General features: G+C 40.3%; 1 protein-coding gene across 3 annotated transcripts in view; it reads right to left on the reverse strand.

Moving 5' to 3' along the window:
• The window catches only part of tjp2a (tight junction protein 2a (zona occludens 2)), a 42,950-nt gene extending 26,525 nt beyond the window's left edge, over positions 1–16,425 (reverse strand). The window contains exons 1-2 of one of the 3 annotated variants that reach the window (XM_008276389.1): positions 16,285–16,425; positions 5,112–5,241 (exon numbers count right to left, since the gene is read on the reverse strand). In XM_008276389.1, coding sequence (XP_008274611.1) covers positions 5,112–5,117 — 6 coding nt within the window. In that variant the 5' untranslated portion in view covers positions 5,118–5,241; positions 16,285–16,425. Of the gene's footprint in view, positions 1–5,111; positions 5,242–9,605; positions 10,049–16,284 lie in introns of those variants that run through there. The other 2 variants (XM_008276388.1, XM_008276390.1) reach the window with 2 other exon arrangements.
• Positions 16,426–18,950: the final 2,525 nt, after the last annotated feature.

Raw genomic sequence — 18,950 nt, forward strand, 5'->3', positions numbered from 1 at the left:
ATATAGTTAAATGAAGTACTTACGGTGAAAAACTGCGTCGCGTATCTGCTCAGAGAGAGCAGCCCCCCTCCGTTCACTGGCATCACGCACTTTGAACCGTCCCGGACTGGTACTGAGGGTTTGACCCAAACTATCACTAGTTCGGTGTCTGTAGCGGCACGTCGGCCAAAAGTTTGTCAGAAATTAAGAACCTCAGCGTTTTAAAACTGCTTAACTCCAGCCCGCACTTTGCCCGCAAAAAGCGTTAAGATTAAACATTGAGGGCAAAAATTAGCGCCCAGTACTCCTAGCTTGGTTCAGATTATACCAAAAAAAAAGAAGCTGGGGGGGATTTAAATCTAACCGCAGCTTTTGTAGATAAAATACTAACTTTAACAACATTTTATAAATTCATATTTACTGAATTTGATGAACTATTTAATAAACTTCCTGTATAAGAAAGTGTTTATAACACTGAAGATAAATATATGCAGGGGGCTTGCAACTCCAAAACCGCTAAAAATGGATCCGTCCGAAATTCCCATTGATTTTTGGGCAGCCTGCTGTGAGGCTCCCAGACAGACAACAACAGACTTAATGCAGCATACTAGGACCAAAGAAATATTTAAACACATAAATTTTTTCTAGTATAGATAAAACAAATGTTGTACAGCCTACAACTAGAGCCTTAAGTGTGTGGAAAATATTCCAAGCACTTCTAAGTAAAGACAAAAGTCAGCATCCACATCAAAGCTGCCACTTAATCTTTCTGACATCTTAAAAACAAACTGAGAAACTTTTTGTGCAAGCAGGAAGAGTTTAGAAAAACTAATTCATGCTGTTATTACCTGCAGGTTGCAAGGACCATTACACCTTTTCAACTCATTTAAAATGCTGCTGCTAGATCAGAAGAGAAAACACATTACTGCCATTCTTAGGTCCCTGCACTGGCTTCCTGTTAAATATAGAATTGAATTTAAGGTGTGACTTAGTGCACAACAACCCACTGTACATGCAACATGCTGACAAATGTGAGATATGTAGACCAAAGAAGCATTTCAGCATGTAAAAGTATTATATTATTGATAAAATAAGTGCTGTACAGCATATAACTAAATATGCAAAGCACTTGTAAGTAGAAACAAATTTCAGCCACATCAAACTTTAACTAAACCCTCTTTCTGGCATCTTACAAACAAACTCTGTGTCCAAGCAACAGTTAGAAAAAATGATTTATACTTTCACTACCTGCAGAGTGGACCATTGTAATGCATTTCCGACTGGCTTCCCTTATTTGCAACTCATTCAAAACACAGCTCCAAGAATAACAACAAACATCAAGAAGAAAGAATTCCAATTCTTAAGTCTCTACACTGGCTTCCTGTTTAATACAGAGATGAATTTAGGCTTGAGTTTTTGCCTGTAAGTCTCTGAATAGTCATGGATCAAAATATAGGTTTTCTGAGTACTTACTGCAGCATGTTAAAGACTATGACGCTCCTAAGCAACTACCAATACTTTGACAAGGAGAAATATATAGTTTCTTATTCATCTTAAGTGCGAAAATATACTAAAAGGCCAAATCTATATGGACTCCTGAACCAGACACACATTTAGGAACACATCCAGTCTGTGTTCCACTTCATCTGAAGCAGGGTTGAGGTTAAGAATCTGTGTAGACCAGCTGAGTTTCTCCACAACAAAGAGGGAAACATTTCTTTAAAAGGATCCTGATTGAAGCCTCAGCAGCTTGTGATGCTGGAACATCTTTCTTCGCTGTTGCTACAAAGGTGGCAGAAGACTACAGTTTGATTTATTCCTGCATGCCTCCACTGGAAGTCAAAAAACCCAAGCAATGAAAAGCAGCCTCGGATCAAAAGTGCCCAGAAGGTATGTGCTCGGCCGTGTGCAGCTATGTGAAACATGCAAGTCTCCAGAACACGAGCAGCTAAAGCAAAGGTCACGATGACCATGTGCAGCTGTCCCACAATAACCCTTTGTTTTTTTTGTGTGTTTTTTTTATCCCTGTGTTTGTGTGTGTGAGCGATTTACTGTCCATTCAAGCCTGCCCTTATCTGGCATTTTATCAGCACGAGACAAATCGCAGATAAGAACACCAGCTGACCCTGAAACCGCCCAAAATCCCTAATACCACATGAAATATTCCTCTTTTTAATATCCACCATGTTTACAAATGACAGAAGCGCTTTCTGCTCGGAAAAAAAATAAAAATAAAGGCAGCACTTTATGCTCGAATTAAGTACAATTTCAGGAAAAATTAAGGTCAATCCAGTTAAACAACCACATTTCACTGCAACTGAAATATGCCAAACAGGCCTTAAAATAGGCCATCCCAATGCAAAACAGCTTCACTGGCCTGAATAATTTGTGGGACCAAGTCATTAAAACAATGAAGCTTCCGGGATGTGACATGTCTCTGCGGTTAATCATCATCCTGGTTGCAGGAGGGGTCACTACACCGCATTGTATTCAAATAAGGGAAGAGGAAACAAGTCTGGGAAACGCTGGGTCCCTGAACTTCACATCTCAGACTCAAATCTCCAGCGTGTCAGAGCCTAGTTTGCGAGCTATTTTCGGACAAACAAAACAAAATATATTTATAAAAACTGCATGCGTGCATTCTCAGATCATCCAAGTGATGGGATTATGACGGAGTTTCATAAGAGCCAAAATCGTAAAATATTCATCGACAGAGAAACACACAATCGGCCGAGTGACGCCACAGCATTAAAAACAGCAAACCCAGGTGGACCTGTGAATTTTTAAATGACAGCAACAGATTTATCATTGTGCAACCCGGACTCAGAACAATGAATCCAGCCTTTAAGCGTGCAAAGGAACTCCAGAAAAACTGAAACGTAAACTGCACTAATCCTAATTCATGGTGCACACACTGAACAAACAAAATTATACAAAATAATAACTGTTAGAATTCAATTTGAAATGTAATGTAAGAGCTTTTTCAACTTCTAAGATTTTATTTATTTTTACAGCTTTAGCAATTTCTAAAATCAATTTATTTAACATTTTACCGTTTAAATTTTTAGAAATAGTCATTATTCATTTGTCAACCAAGAACGCTTCATAAAGATTGAGCAAGTGTCCTGGAAAACATGGACTGCAATAACAGCACAGGCTACCAACAGAACACTGAAGAAATATTCAAATTAAATAATATAGTAGTTAAATAAAAATCTGTTTTAATGAATTAAAAAAATGAAAAAGGAATAAAATTGCTATTAAGAGGAGCAGCAACTCACTCAATAGAACATCCAACATGTTCAAAACAGCTCAAGTGTCGGACGAAGTTAATAAAGCTGAATAAGATAGTTAAATTAGATAGAATCTTATTAGTGGAAAGTGGATGAGTCGAATCAACAACACATGAATTACGACAGCTAAACAAAGAAGCTTACAAACACACACAGCTGCTGGATGTCATCAAGAATTATACACAAAGGCAAACAAGTGACTGCAAGCACTGGTGTTTTACTGATGAGAGACGCTGAAACTTAATGTATAACTAAACTATAGATCCAAAGTGATGCCGCATTTTGAACTTACGAAGGACAAACTTTAAATCAAATAGTCCATATTAGACTTTTTATTCCTTCAGCATGTTATATAACTGATTTTTAAAGGTCTGCAAACTTACAAACTCCAAACCTGATGCCATAGGGAGTCATTCTCTCTGCTCCTGAATTCATTTTCCTCTGTTACTTATCTATAATATAATATATTCATATAATTGCTGCCTGGCGGCTCGTTTAGCCTCAAACAAAGAATGAGCAGCTTCCTCACAGTCATTCTTTCTTAACTAGAGCTGCTTCTGCTCAAACTACATCCTTATTCATTTAATTGGTGCAAATACTTTCTCAGGGCATCTACTTTAAACACTTTTTTATAGCGTGCACTTGTTTTATTTTTCTAATGTATATTTGTCGTCTTTTTAAAAAAATATATATTTACTGCTGCTTCTCTTTTTCTTTATGTCATTTTATTTTTTCCTAAAGCTGACTCGAGTAAACGCACAAAGAAATTCAAGGTACCTGTACTGTAATGTACACGTGCAAATGGCAATAAAATTCTTTTTCTATTCCCTCCTGTATTATTCTTAAAGATCTGACGTCACAGTTCGTCACAAAGAGGAAGGAGCTGAAACAGAACGTCTCAGACAGAAGAGTCTCTGCAGGTACAAGAAAAATATTCTAATTGTGTGTAAACACATTCTAGTAGTAAAATTCTAAACCTGCAAACATGCATGATATGAGCTCTTTAAATCCTCTGCATGCAAGAATCCACATATTCAACATCTAAAAACATAGAAAACCACCAGAACAGGTCAGTTATTGCATAAAAGGCAACGCCGTGAATTAATTTAGTCAACTGCTTTATTTGTTTATTGATTTATGCTGTTTTTTAATTTAAAATTGGCAATAAAAGCTTGATTTAAACAGGACTATAGACAGCTGAAACCAGAAGTTTACATACACTGTATAAAAAGACTAACAACCTTGTTTTTTCTCACTTTTACTGACATTAAATCAGACTAAACTTTTCCTGTTTCAGGTCAGTTAGGATCACCAACATTATCTCTATTTGCCAAATGCCAGAATAATGAGAGAGAGACTTGTTTAGAGAATTTTTTACCAGATGACTATGCCTTTAAACTATTTTGGAAAGCCCAGATGATGATGTCATAACTTCTGACTTTAAAGGAAGTAACAAAAAAGAAAAATCCCCCAAAATTCTCTCTCTCATTATTCTGGCATTTGGCAAATAGAAATAATTCTGGTAATCCTAACTGACCTAAAACAGGAAAAGTTTAGTCTGATTTAATGTCAGATAGTGAGAAACAAATGTTAGATGTCTTTTTATACAGTGTATGTAAGCTTTAACTGTATGTGCTGCCTGCCTCATTATTCCAGCAAATCATTATTGTAGGTCGACATTGTGTGTCTGTTTTCATGATTTTGTTAAATTTTACTTTCATAATTTGCTCAAAATCATCACTGAAACTCATTCCAGTGGATTTTCTGAATTGAAATCTACTTCAGTTGACCACCACTACCACCTACTGCAAACACAGCATCAACATTGAAGCTACGTACCATCATAATAGCCGAGTAGCTCCGTGAAGACAGGCGGCGCAGATACAGGTACTGGGCTTCTCTGGACCAGTAGAGCTTGCGGCTGGACTTGAGCAGGTCAGTGCTGGTCTGGTCAGAGCCAGGCTGGTCCCTGTGGACGAGAACGAAGACTTGCTAAATCCCTAGGAGATCACATTCACTGTGCAGATGTTTGTAGAGCGAGCAGGACGACTGTGCTGACGGAGTGTTGCTGCCCACAGTGAAGACCTTCAAAGGGCACATCTCAGACGCCTCGTTTTTTTTGAAGTGTCAAGCGACGCTTTCAGACGACAAGTTTTCAAGAGAAAGTCTGTCGGAGCGTAAAAACACGTCGCCGGGAAGAGAGCTTCTATTTTTATACGGTAGGAATTAGAATGAATTAAGAGAGTCTTTGAACTTGAGTTGAGGCTTCAAGTCTGTACCTGCTTTCTGTTTTCAAATGCAACTGTTCATACACGAGCCACTGCTGCTTTTTATAATCCATTTCTATATTGCACTTTATTTAATTCTAATGTTTAGTTTGCCTTAAATTGTACTTTTATTTCATTTTATTGTTGTCTGACCTCAATATAATGACAATAAAGCTTCTACTTCAGTCTTTTTTGCACATTTCACAAGTAATTCTACATGAAATGAGGCTGTGCACTTTCACAGAGATTAAAACTTTCTTCTGTTCTGCAACAGTCAAACCACATTTGTTCAAGAAATACTTCTAATCATCACATTTCAGGCTGTTTACATTAAACGCCGCGTTATCTTGCACATTCCTCGGTGATTAATCATGCACATTCCTGCCTGCTGGAAACATCTCTACTACTTTTTTATTACCTATAATCTCTTGTATTTGCTGCTAATTTGACTGTCTACTGATTTGCACAATCACTTACAAAGTTAAATATAATTCCTCGTGTCCAGTAACCTACTCAGCAATAAAACTCTTCCTGATTTTTTTTGATCAGAGGAGAAATTGCAGCGTGATAAACATCTACCGACTGGATTCACCTGTGGAGAGCAGACAAATTCACGCAGCTACTAAAGACTATTACACAACTGTAATCTGCAGCCTCACGTCAAGAGCAGCATCTCTGACCTGGCAACATGTCCGAACATGTGAGGAAAATGTCAAGCTGTTGTGTTTTTTTTTTTTATTCATGGCAGTGAGTCAGATATGCATTGAAACGGGTTGACTGGATGAAAGGCAGGCGCTGCAGCACGGTGCACAGACAGATTGCCTCTGCATGACTAAACCTGCTGCCTTACGATTCACAGGAAGATTTTTTTTTGGAATCTGCCGCAACACCTAAAGCGTCTCTGGGGCAAATGACGCTGGTGTGCGTCTCTGTCGACTCCCTGCTGAAGCCCCTCTGTGCAATATTCCCACTAAAAGGGCATTTCAGTGTTGGACAAGCAGCACTGAGTAGAATTATCCTGATGTTTAATCCTCACTATGAGCCAAATTCCCCAAAAAAACATAACAGTGGATCCTATTTGCTTCATCCACTCAAAGCAACTCAATAGTGGCCGTTTGTAAATCCTCTCTACCTAGTAAATGCCCTCATGTTTAAAACTGCACCCTCAGTTTGTAGCCCAGTAATTTGTGATCCAAAAAGAATTCAAGAAAATAGTCATTCAGTGTGTTTTGACTGGATTGTAGTTTTGGGAGTCCAAGCCACAAATAACCAAACATTTCCTTCTGCAGCTGCTTCACATTCAAGACTTTAGCTGGTGAAACGTGACTCCCGGTGTGAAGTGTGCACAGGTAACACGACGCATTTGTCACTGGAATTAACACCAGTTATGAAAAAACAAACCCATGTGCAGACATTCTTGTCATTTTTTGATAGTAGATCTAAAATATGAAACATTAGATCTCATAAAATGTCAAGACAAAACTCAGACATCATCAGTAAACTCAATTATTTAAGGTTTGTCTGTTATATTTGACTAAACTTGCAGCTGATGCAGGTCACTAAAGGGACAGCGGTGAGGTTTCTGGTTCGACTCTGGGTTGATTAGTAATTCTAGGCGTTTACTTTTCAAAATCTTTTTGACATTTATGTGAAAAAAAAAACCTTCCTCGAACCAGTTTTTTTAGGTCAGATGATCCTCTAATTGATTGTAATTGCACTCAGGAAAGCACAAGTACACACTGATGTATAAAAAGATGAATGAATGTAAAGAGTACAAAGAGGAAAGTAATCGAAATGATTAAAATTTAACCAATTCAACGCACAGAACAAGTGGAAGCAGCTGTGATCGGCAGAACAAATAACTAGTACATGTAGTGGAGTGGATGTAGCTGTGTTATATACAGTATAAACAACAACCCTGTATGTAATATGAGCAGTATTAAGCTTTTATATATTATGTACACAGACAGAAACAAGTGAGATGATTTACATTTGGCTCCAGTTCTCTCTTTGAAAATGTTTAGTTCAAAAACACAAACTATGAAGTTTCTTCTTCTGGGCTGAACTGCTCTCAAAGTATTTATTGCAGAAGGGTGCAGCGTAAATCAAATAAAGCCGCATGACTTGCAGTTTCTATCAATCTCAGTTACTCGTCAGCGTGACGAAACATCAAACAGGAAATATTACTTTGAATTTACAGTAAATTTGATCAGATTTACTGTAAATTTCAAAGCACAGGACTGACGACTTTGTATGAAAAATAAAACGCAAGATAACGAGTTTCAATACAAGGCTTTAAATTAGCGGTCCGGGGCTCAGTGTAAAGAGACCACTAAGAAACAGCTGACTGGTTTGTAACTCTATGTGAAGACTTCAGTGAATGAAATATAGACTTTTATTTCTATTAAGTAGTAAATGCTGATTTTTTGAAATTTCCAAGTCATCCAGGTTCCCACCATCATGGTTCTGATATCGTCAGATTCCCAACAATCTTCGCTAGAGATGAGGAAGAATATTGCAACTTCTGGAGTTTTATAGTGAGATACATGAAAAAACATGATAGTTTATTAATAAAAATATGATCTTCCTTGATATACAGGTTAATATTGAAAAAATATCTGCAAGTTTTATCAAATCAAATGATGGAAAACGAGAACATCTTTGACTTTGCTCAAGAAACACGATGTACAGCGAACGCTCACAATGACCAAGACAATAGATTAAAAGTAAATATAACGACATTTTCCTGGAAACAGCCCAAAGCTTGAAGGTTTAGAAAAACCAGGACAAAAGATAAAACTGAATAAACTTTAAAAATGGTGAAATCTACTTAAAACCGTAAGTACTCCAGCTTTGAAAGAGCAATTTACCAACCACACAATATAATCCATATGTAGAACGTTCACTGACTGCTAGCAGCATGAAAAGTTTGATTAGATTTTTGTTTTTTCTTGCTTTGTGGTCGCTTTTTGAAAAAATATGAGTCAAAGTTAAAGCAGTCGGGCAGCACAACAATGATCCGATTGAGGAGGACCACACCCAGATGAAGGCACTGAAACACATTGTTCACGTTCTCCTTGCAGATAGTTTTACAAAACTGAGAGCTCATGCTTCGTCTGATTACCAGATTCCCATATCTCCTTCCCAGGTCGAGCCAAATGCAAAAGTTTCACAAACAACTCGGATGTCTGCAGCTGACGTGGAACACTTTTTTTGAATCCGGTGTCAGTGTTAGAAGAACCGGATGGCTTGAAAAACAACACGTTTCATTGCTCTGATTGTTCGCAGGTTCATCCCACCCGCTGATAGCTGTCAAACATAAATGCGTCTGGTTTTTAATTGTGTTTTTATAATCATTGTCTGAGAGCTTTCCGCCTCCACTCCTCTGTGGATTATCCAGAGTAAATGGAACCACGTTTGTCGAAGCACGTTGATGCTGTTGTCACTTCCAGTCCTGATGGAACTAAATTCCTCCGCTGCACTGGAGAGACTGACAGCCAATAAACTGGAAAAAATGAAACCGAAACTGGCTGCACGTTCAGCTACCTCATGACAGAAGCATGTTAGCTGTTGTTTCAGTGAGCTGACATGTTACAGGAACATTTTAAAGTTTCTACATTCTTCCGAACCCATCCACTGCTCCACTGACACAGACACTAAAAGGTAGCAGCATTTCTGAAACACAGATTTAGAATCAGATTGGATCCGACATGTTACAGGTGGGTTTTAAAGTTTCTGCATTCTTGAAAACTCGACCCATTGCTGGATTAGACACTAAAAGGCAGTCGCATTTCTCAAACATAGATCTATTACTTATTTAGAAAAAGATTAGTTGCTGAATTAGATTTGATCTGACATGTTACAGGTGGGTTTAAAGTTCCTGCATTCTTGATAAGTTGCTAAAAAGGGACACTGAAAGGTAGCTGCATCTCTAAAACACTTTGCATATTTATATTTAGGAACAGATTTGTTAGGAATAAACAGAAATAGAAACTGTCACAACATCCACGGCACGACGAGCACGCAAGAGATCTAAACGTCTCAGTCACACGGTGATCCAACTCACCCCGGGGGTCTCCACAGCTTCCTGCCGGGGGGCAGAAGCTCCCGTTTGTTCAGGGGTACGATCCCCATCGCTGCCTGCATGATTGTAATGAACTTCTTAAACTTCATCTTCCAGCTCTCCTCCTCTCCAGCATCACACGGACCTCGTCTCAAAGTGCAGCACCAGAAGCAGATTCTCCGAACGTGCGCTCGTCTCCTTCTGCATCGCTACAAACTTGTGCCTTCGGCTTCTTCGCGACGACCGGACCGAGCTTCCAGAGCAGCGAGGCTCCCGACGGCGAGGCTACTACGAGTCCCGACTCTGACAGATGTCCTTTTGGCTTTTGCGAGAGAGGGAGGATAAAAGGAAAACAAACGGCCACGTTCCTGCCAGGCGGTGGGCTGGCCGAGAGGGGATGACAGCACGTCACTCTTACATAATTCTGGAGCTTCTCTGGACATTACACTAATGAAAACACAGCCTCTGCCACCACCACCACCACCGCTGCTGCTTCTGTCACTGCTGCTGCTGCTGCTGCTGCTGCTGCAGCCGCTGGGATAATTGTGGTACTAAGCTCTGACAGATCATGTATGCTCCCCGCCCCCTTCTCCTATAATCCCCCATCCAGGCTTAGTTTTCTCACCATTTACACCCGGACGGACCCATCCAACTTCACCCTGACGTCCTCGCACACCCCTAATGGAAGATTACTAATGACAAAACTAAAGCAACTTTAAGCCGTGGTCGCTCGGCAGTTCAAGATTTGAGTGTGCACGAGGACAGATTTGATTGCAAAACACGTTTCTCGTTTGCTTTTTTAATCTTTCTGAGCAACAAAGAAGCTCTGAGGCGCAGAGGAGTGAGATCTATCAGGCTTTGCATAGTTGATTCTTTCTGTCCTCAGTGAGAAAAATGTGCTTCATCCAAAGTCAGCTGATCCAAGCATCCAAACGGTTTTATTTGGAGGTTGCATCAGTGGGAAGAAAAGAGGAAACAGTTGCTCTGTTTATTCTTATTTTTGAAAAGAAGAAACCCAATATATGCTTCATACTCCTTCTGCATGCTCATATTTGCAGATGTGATGTGATTCACTTCCCACATTGCTTCAATACAACAAGCTGCCACAAGTCAATTTCACAAGACAAGCCTGCAAGCCAAGAATCATGATTTCAACGTGATGATGCCTTGACTTGCAGATCGAGGTGCATTTACGCCACAGAGATTTGCATGTAGCCTCTGACCTCCCAGATCTTAACTCCGAGACTGATTTCAGCCACCGCTCATCGTTTTTGGTATTAATAATCGTCCATCCCCGTGCATTCCTTCGCCACGCGGTGCAGATTAAACGTCTGCATCTTGTCGTCGGCGAGTCACCGGATGACAGCAGGCTGCCGTGTCCCGAGAGGTTCGAAATAAATAAATAATCTTTGGCGGCCTCTTGATGAGTTGCCAGCCAATGCAAACTCCGGACGGGATTTATGTTCAAGCGGCTTGGACGTCTGGATTACGGCTCTGGACGGTCGTGCCATGAGAGCCGCTGCAGATTTCCACCGAGCGGGAGAAATCCCTCGGCGCTCCGAGGGGAGGGCCTGAAAATGCCAGGAGCACGGCGGGGGGAAGACAGGAAAATAACAAGCCGCTATTTAAAAAAAACAAAAAGAAACTGTGGGTAACAACACAACAAAAAAAAAAGGGGGGAAAAAGAGAAAGGAAGGGAGTTCTCGTAAGGTCAGACCCGATTAAAAGCTCCACTGCAGCAAACTATTAATCTATGCAAAACTCACACTGCAGCACGATATTCACAGGAGGTTTTATCATAATCCAACACCTTACAGTAATCTCATCGAGAACGCTCATCCAACGCTTCCTGCATCCGGACAACAGTGTGTGTGTAAGTGGAGGGTTACAACATCCACACCTGTTCACACCTGGTGCTTCACGAGTGAACACGAGAACGAGACGCTTTCTATTTTTTAAAAAAAGGCAGATTACGTGCTATTTCTTGGCCAGTCATCTCCTACGGTCTTGGCCAGTTGCCTGGCAACGTGGCGGCGACGGAAAAGACTGGAGGCAACAGCAAAAAAACACGATGTGGCTGTTTTTACATTTCTATTTTTGTAACGAATGAATAAACAAGCTGTATTAATTAGTGAAGCTGAGGTAGAGGGGAGGTTTTGTTTCATTTGGACACAGCTGGGCTGGTCGTGTCTTTGTGCTATGCTAAGCTAACTGCTGGCTTCAAACACAGTTCATCTCAAATCATCACATTTTTAGGACGCTTTCTGCTCGACCGTCTCTGATGAGCCTGAAACCTTTAAAATACTGATATCTATAAAGATATTTGGGAAATTTGAGCTTGAACAAGTTTTTGTTCTTTTAGAAATAAAGAAAATACCACAAGTTGACTCTTGTGTTGTAACTGAGCCACAATTTAGCACAACCACCAAACAACTACAGTAAGATCTCTGTCAGTCTGTAACAATTAGAGTTATTAAAAATATCATCCTGAGCTCTAAGAAGTTGAGATGTAAGACCAAATGATCAGTCACAAAACAATCAGCATGTCAGTCGACGACCAGGGATGCAAATGTTTAAAGAGTTTTCTTAACAGCAGTGTTGTCAATCAATAATCGATGAACACAAAATGAGACTACCGTAAATTCTGGACTATAAGCTGCTACCTTTTTCACACACGTTGAGCAATGCGGCTTGAACGATGACTGATTTATGGATTTTTACGAATTTGCCTCGAAACAAAAGTGACATCGAGAGCGACAACGACACTCTGAGGAAGTGACGAAGTAAATCTGAGGCTGCTCAACTCCGACACCGAAGAAGACAACTTTAGTGGTTTTAGTGCAGGAGGAAGATGAAGATAGTGATCAATGACTTTTCCTAGTAGGCTACTATTTTCTTAACCAGCTGTGTTACAGGCGCTGTTCAGAAAGAAAGCATTTACAGTATTTGTGTGTGTTACCGGTAGGTATTTTATTACAAGTTTAAAAAATCTTTCTGTGTAAATATCTCATGTTCCAAGTGGACACCTGCAACTTATAGACCTACATATGTACACATTTTGTTTTCTTTTTTAAGTTATTTTTTTGGCCTTTGTGCCTTTATTTGATAGTAATAGTGAGAAAGAGACAGGAAAGTGGGGGAGAAGAATGGGGGAAGGACGTGTGGGAAAGGGTCATGAGCGGGATTCGAACCCATGACCTCCACATCAGGACTGTAGCCCTGCACATGGGACGCCAGCTCAACCAGGTGAGCTATAGTGGCGCCCTTTGTTTTCTTTTTAAAGTTAGTGGCTGCGGCTTATATTCAGGTGCGCTCAATAGTCCGAAAATTACGGTACTACAAACACTGTTCCATATGCAGATGTAGTTATTTTTGGACAAAACACACATTGGATGTTATTGATGCAGCTGCAAATACCTCAAGGCTGTAAGAACACAGATTTTGTCAGGATGTGAGCTCTTGTGGGTCCCATTAACCACCACAGAAGTCTTTGTCATGGCGCCCGTTGTTCCCTAAAACCCCACAATGTGCTCTACTGCCAACACAGAACTCATTTCTGACATGCACGTCCTTCGTCTTCTGCCTTATCAAGTAACTTTAATCTGTCAAATTATCAATGGTAAATAATCGATTAATTATTCCCTACAGATGATTAAAATAATTGCTAGCTGCCGCCCTAATGCGTCTTCACATTCACAGCATCTTCTTGGATTTTCACAAATGGCTGCACAGCAGCGACCTGAAGCCGCTTCTTCACCAACATTTGATGTTGTACACACGAGAAAACTGCATTTTAAGCTCTTTGTCTGTTTTGTTTTTCCAAAGCTACAACATAAACAGATTTATCCTCCCCACAAACACAAGATGCCTGCTCATCTGGAACATTTCTGAGTTTTGCTCAAGCAGAAGCAGCCCTGGATCAAACCAACCCAAACCTGCTTAATATTTACGGCGCAATAAAAGTAAGAATCTATTTTTAAAAATGTAGTTTAGCCTAAAAATTTTGGGGCACATCTCATATTAATGTTATAAATGTTCTATTAAAGTCATCGGCTGCTTTTCTTTTCTAAATCCAGCCTCGTAACGTGAATCGGTATCCGAGTGGAACCGAGCGCGTGAGCTTCATCAAACATGCAGGTCAAGGCTTTTACTTTTTAAAAAGGCCTCACATGATTAATTATGAAAGACGCGGGAGGCTGATTCACTCTTCCAGCTAATTCCTTTGTCACTGCATGTTTTCACTTTTTAATGAACTCTTGCTATTTTTTGCCCCCCGTCCTCCCCTCTGCCTCCTCCTCCTCCTCCTCCTCCTCTTGTTTTTCCACAGGGTGAGCAAATGTGGCTGGAGTTGTTTGGTCTTCTTAATGCTTTTACATAAGCAGTTTGTTTCTCTGCCCCTTGTCACTTCCCCACGTGTCGGAGTGGTGCTGCAGTGCTGCATTACGGAGACCCGGGGCCATTATGCAACGTCCATATGCAATGCATGTGCGAGCCAGATGGAGGGACACATGCCACTCACAAATCTGCCATCAGAGTTTTTTTTTTTAGAGAGAAAAGGCGAAGAGATTCAATCAGCGTGCAGATGCCCTCCGCAGGTATAATCTGGATCAAATATGCGGTGACCTGAAGGGGCAAACTGCAAAACCGTTAAAGCTCTACGGAAACAAACAAAAATAAATTATCTGGAGACTATTTAAAAGATGCTCCAGTGAAAAATGCTCTTAGAGGATTGAGCTGAGCTGAGCTTGGTGCGTCTCTAACTCCTGAGCAGAGAAGTTTCAGCTCAAAAAACACCACAAAATGTCCTAAATTTCACATATTATTGACATGTCCTTGCAGCATTTCATTACAGGAAAGGAAAAAGCTCAGCTCGTTCCGGCATCCTGCTATTGTAAATGCAGAATTCCCGCCTTTTGCCATTAAAACAAGCCAACGGGTTCCTTCGATACGAGCCGACTCTGCGCAGAATCGATCGGCACCACAAAGCATGTCAGACTTCTGTCCTCGACTCGCTCCGACATCATGCAAATGTAGGCAACGATAATCTCATGAGATCAAGTCGGCTGCAGTTTTTTGGAGCCAGGCGCCACAGCTGCTGTGCCGTCCCCGGTGCATGATGGGAAATGCGTGACTCTCGCCTGACCTGACAGCTGATGTTGGCTCAATAATACGGCATTTGATTGAAGCGTCTCGTGTTATTTGTCTGATTTTGAAGGTTTATTCTGTTCATGGTGTCGTTTAACAGTCAGAGAAGCTTAATGCATTCAGATCACACATTATAAACTGTAAACAACACGTAGTTGTCATCTACTAGATACTAACTTTTGATTTATTCTGATTTATTAAGTATTTAACTGCACAAAAACTGACAGTGACAGTGTAAATATCTCCTTAATCAGCAATTACACTTATTATCTTGTGTTTCTTTCCACTATTTTGGGTTTATAATTAATATTCTCAATTTTTTTATGTAGTTTGAGAGCTGATTTATGTACAAAAATAAAGAAAATAGAGCATTTAAATGAGTTAATTTGTCAGAAACCTATCTGAGACTGCGTACAAGTCGATATATGGGTCTGATAACCTTTTATTAAATATTAATCAGCTCTAACAGGATGTAACTGCATCTATAACTTCCTATACACACTGAAAGCAGCTATAAATTGAAAGATTTTACCGCCATCTTTTAACTGCCTGCAGCGGTCTGATCCGCTTTCCAGTTAAGGAGTGGTTCAAGGCAAACAAACCTAATGTATATGCAGCGATAAATACGTATATCTTTATTTTTATTCATCAGAAACAAAGTTTAATGCTGCAATTACACATTATGAATAAGGATGTTAACAGCCAGCATCCATGAAAAGGCACATCTTTAAGTAAAAGACAGCAGTTGTTTGTTTATTTGGTACATTTAGCAAAAACTAACACTGTTGAATAAATTAATCCTGTATATTTAAGAAGGATAAAATGTTGAGGTTTTGTTGTTACACTTCTGGTTATCTATTAAGCCACTATATTAGATGATAATGTTTATAATTTATGTAAAATTAACAAGACTGGAGTTAAATCACTGATGTCTGTTTGGGTCGTTTTGTTAATTTTTGCTCAAATTCATGGATAAAGCTTCATGTGATTCTCACATTAACTATAAAATAAAGTTTATATACGTATGTTATGATGGGAAAACCACAGAGGATTATTTACTACAGTCAGATTATCACATCAACACACCCCAAACCCACTTCTTTGGATTTTCTTACACAAGTTAAATAATTTAAATACAATTAAAACACCTATAATAAAACATTATACATATTTAATGGTGGTTTTGGTCACTGGAAATACGTTATGAGCTATTTTACATGTCTAAAAGTGATTTCTGCAGCCTGACATGTTGGTGAAAACGCCTCAGCACCGTCCTGGACCAGAGTCAGTCCAAAGCACTGAGGCCTGCAGCCCGATGTGGGTCACGGTCCCTGCTCAGGACGGAGCACAAGTAGGAGATAACATCAATAAAATAACAGTGTGCCGCCTCAAAGTGCCACAGAAAAGTCTCCTTTATTATTAAAACCGTCCAACGGAAACCGGAGCCTGAGCAGGCGGCGGCACAAAGCCCGACAGCGGCGACGACACCCGCAGAAACGCAGGTCGGAGCTCAGGTAGAACCGCGGCGGAGACTCACCTGGTGAACGGTGTCCGGCTGTCAGGAGGCCGCAGAGGAAGATTTATCCCCCAAAAAAACACAAGTGGGGAAGAAAAACAGAAGGAAGAAGTGGAGTTTGACGGGACGAGTTGTTCCTGCGCCTACTATCGTGTGATTTCCTGGTTCTCGCAGGTATGTGGGCGGGGCTTGGAGGCCGCAGGTGTGACAGCGGAGGGCTGCTGGGCGCGGTGCGGCCTGAGTCAGCGCCACAAAGGGCCGCTGTGACTCAGGTTACTGTGGACAGATAACAGGCAGGGACTGAAAAAGGTGAACAGGACGTGTGAGTCCAGTGAATCCAGCCCACAGGAAGTCCGAAATGATCCACGGTCATGTCAAAATCTGATTTATAGAGACTTTTCAAGTTTATTCTGACTGATAAAACCCAGACAAACACTGTGTTGGAGCTGTTAATGATAGTTTCCAACCATTTCTATGTCTTTAAAGCATAATTACTAAAACATTAATTCTGTTTATCATCTCACACTGATGGACTTTTTTGTTTTTTATTGTTTTATGTTGTATATGTGTTGTTTTGTGGTTGTTTTTGTGTTCCTGCTTAGAGATGACAGATGCTGCTCCCTGACTCTGGTGCGATTACTTATAACTGTGCAATATACCTGCAAAAATAAACACAAATAAAGAAAAAATGTAATGCCCAAAATGATCCACATTCATGTCAAATTTAGATTTATAGTGACTTTTTAGGTTTATTCTAACTGATTTAAGATTTAAAAAAAAAAAAAAAAAGACACTGTGTTGGAGCTGTTTGTGATCATTATGAACCATTTCTACATCTTTAAGACATTTCTACTCAAAAAATATAGATTTCATTTACTACCTGACACTTAAGTTTTGTATTGTTTTATGTCGTGTATTGTTTTGTGATATTTTTTGTGGTCCTGCTCAGGAACAATGATGTGATAAGCCTTTACTAATCCCACTGTTACAGCAGCAAAGGCAAATTAGCTGCTCGTTAATTGCGGTGTGACTACTTTTGATATTGCCCTCTGTTTTCAAAATCCATCCATCCATCATCTATACACGGCAGGGGACACCTGGACAGGTAACCAGTCTATCACAGGGCTACACTTAGAGACAGACAACCAAGCACACTCACATTCACACCTACGGACAATTTAGAATCACCAATTAACCTCAACATGTTTTTGGACTGTGTGGGAGGAAGCTGGAGAACCCGGAGAGAACCCACGCTGCACGGGGAGAACATGGAGATGCCGGGTATCCGAACCGGCGACCTTCTTGCTGCGAGGCAACGATGCTAGCCACCGAGCCACCTTGCAGCCTTCTTTTCAAAATAGTCAATAAAATAGAAATGAAGACAAATGAAAATATGACGCTCACAATTATTCATGAAACTGTAAGAAGTGTTTGAGAAAATGCAGCTTCTGTACTGATCCAAACGGCGCTCATCATTTCTGCCACGTTCTAATAAGATGATGCATCAGTTCTCGGGTCAGTTGCATCCATCCCTTCCTTTATTTTCTTCTGCTTATCCGGGGTCAGGCCATGCTAGCAGCAGGCTAAGCAGGTCACTTTCCAGTTCCTCCTCGTGTTCCCAGTTATGTAATTCGTCCTGCAAGTTCAGCTTCTGCCCTCCCAGTTGGACGTGGCTGGAAAACCTCCAGAGGAAATCCTAATCAGAACCACCTCAGCTGGCGCCTTTTAACTTGAAGGAGCAGCAACAATGGCCAGAGAGAGCTTCACTTCTACAAGAGAGGCATAGAACTGCTGTTGCAAAAAGTTCACCCCGACATAAAGCAACACTAAGAGCTCCATCTTCAGGGTCAAGCATCGTGGGAATGTCATGTTTTGTGGGTGTTTTTCAGCCTTTGGGAAGGGCAGCTGGAGAAAAGAGGAGCACATTAGGAACCTGGAGGAAAATATCATGTGGATTTCTTCTTTACATGTGAAAAGTCTACAAACCACGGTCTTTGAGGTGATTTTTTTCAGTATAAAATGGGGTTTTAAGTGATAAAAATAGAGCAAATTCACCACAATGGCGCCTTAATAGCCACTTTTCAAAATTGGCAACTGTTGTCATGGCAACGTCTGATGTCAAACATGATTAAAGTTGAATATCAGTGCAGTTACTGTCTGACGGTGGCGGTGCTGTACGCTAACCGACGGTGCCACCGGTGCACCCACTTCATTGTTACGCTTTGTGCAGCATTCAGTGCGTTCATGTGATATAAAAGCAGCTGGTGTGACTGGTTTAACCGGTTCCTGTTGAGACCCTCTGGCGAATCTGACAACAAAAAAAACAACATACCAGCCTCTCAGTAAACAGAGAAGCCTAAAAAAAGAGCTGTAAACACTCTGTAATTAGTCATTGTTTGAATGAAACTTGACTCAGAGCTGAAGGGTAAATAAGCACCTGCTGAAAGATCTGTTGCCACTTTGCACCACTAATGTTCTACTTGATTACTTGTTAAATCGGGTTATTAAGCAGAAGTAAAGGATAATAATTTAAATTTCAAACTATTTCTGAAGAGCTTCTTTGTCCTCCTACAGAATTTATTAATTCTTTTTATAATAAAACTGCATTAAGCATTATTGTTCGACTTCTTTAGAGCTTTGCCAAAGCACACAAATCACCAAAAAATGAATACAAGGATCAATGTAAG

Source organism: Stegastes partitus, unplaced genomic scaffold (genome assembly GCF_000690725.1).
Source record: "Stegastes partitus isolate 25-593 unplaced genomic scaffold, Stegastes_partitus-1.0.2 Scaffold70, whole genome shotgun sequence".
NCBI classification, from domain to species: domain Eukaryota; kingdom Metazoa; phylum Chordata; class Actinopteri; family Pomacentridae; genus Stegastes; species Stegastes partitus.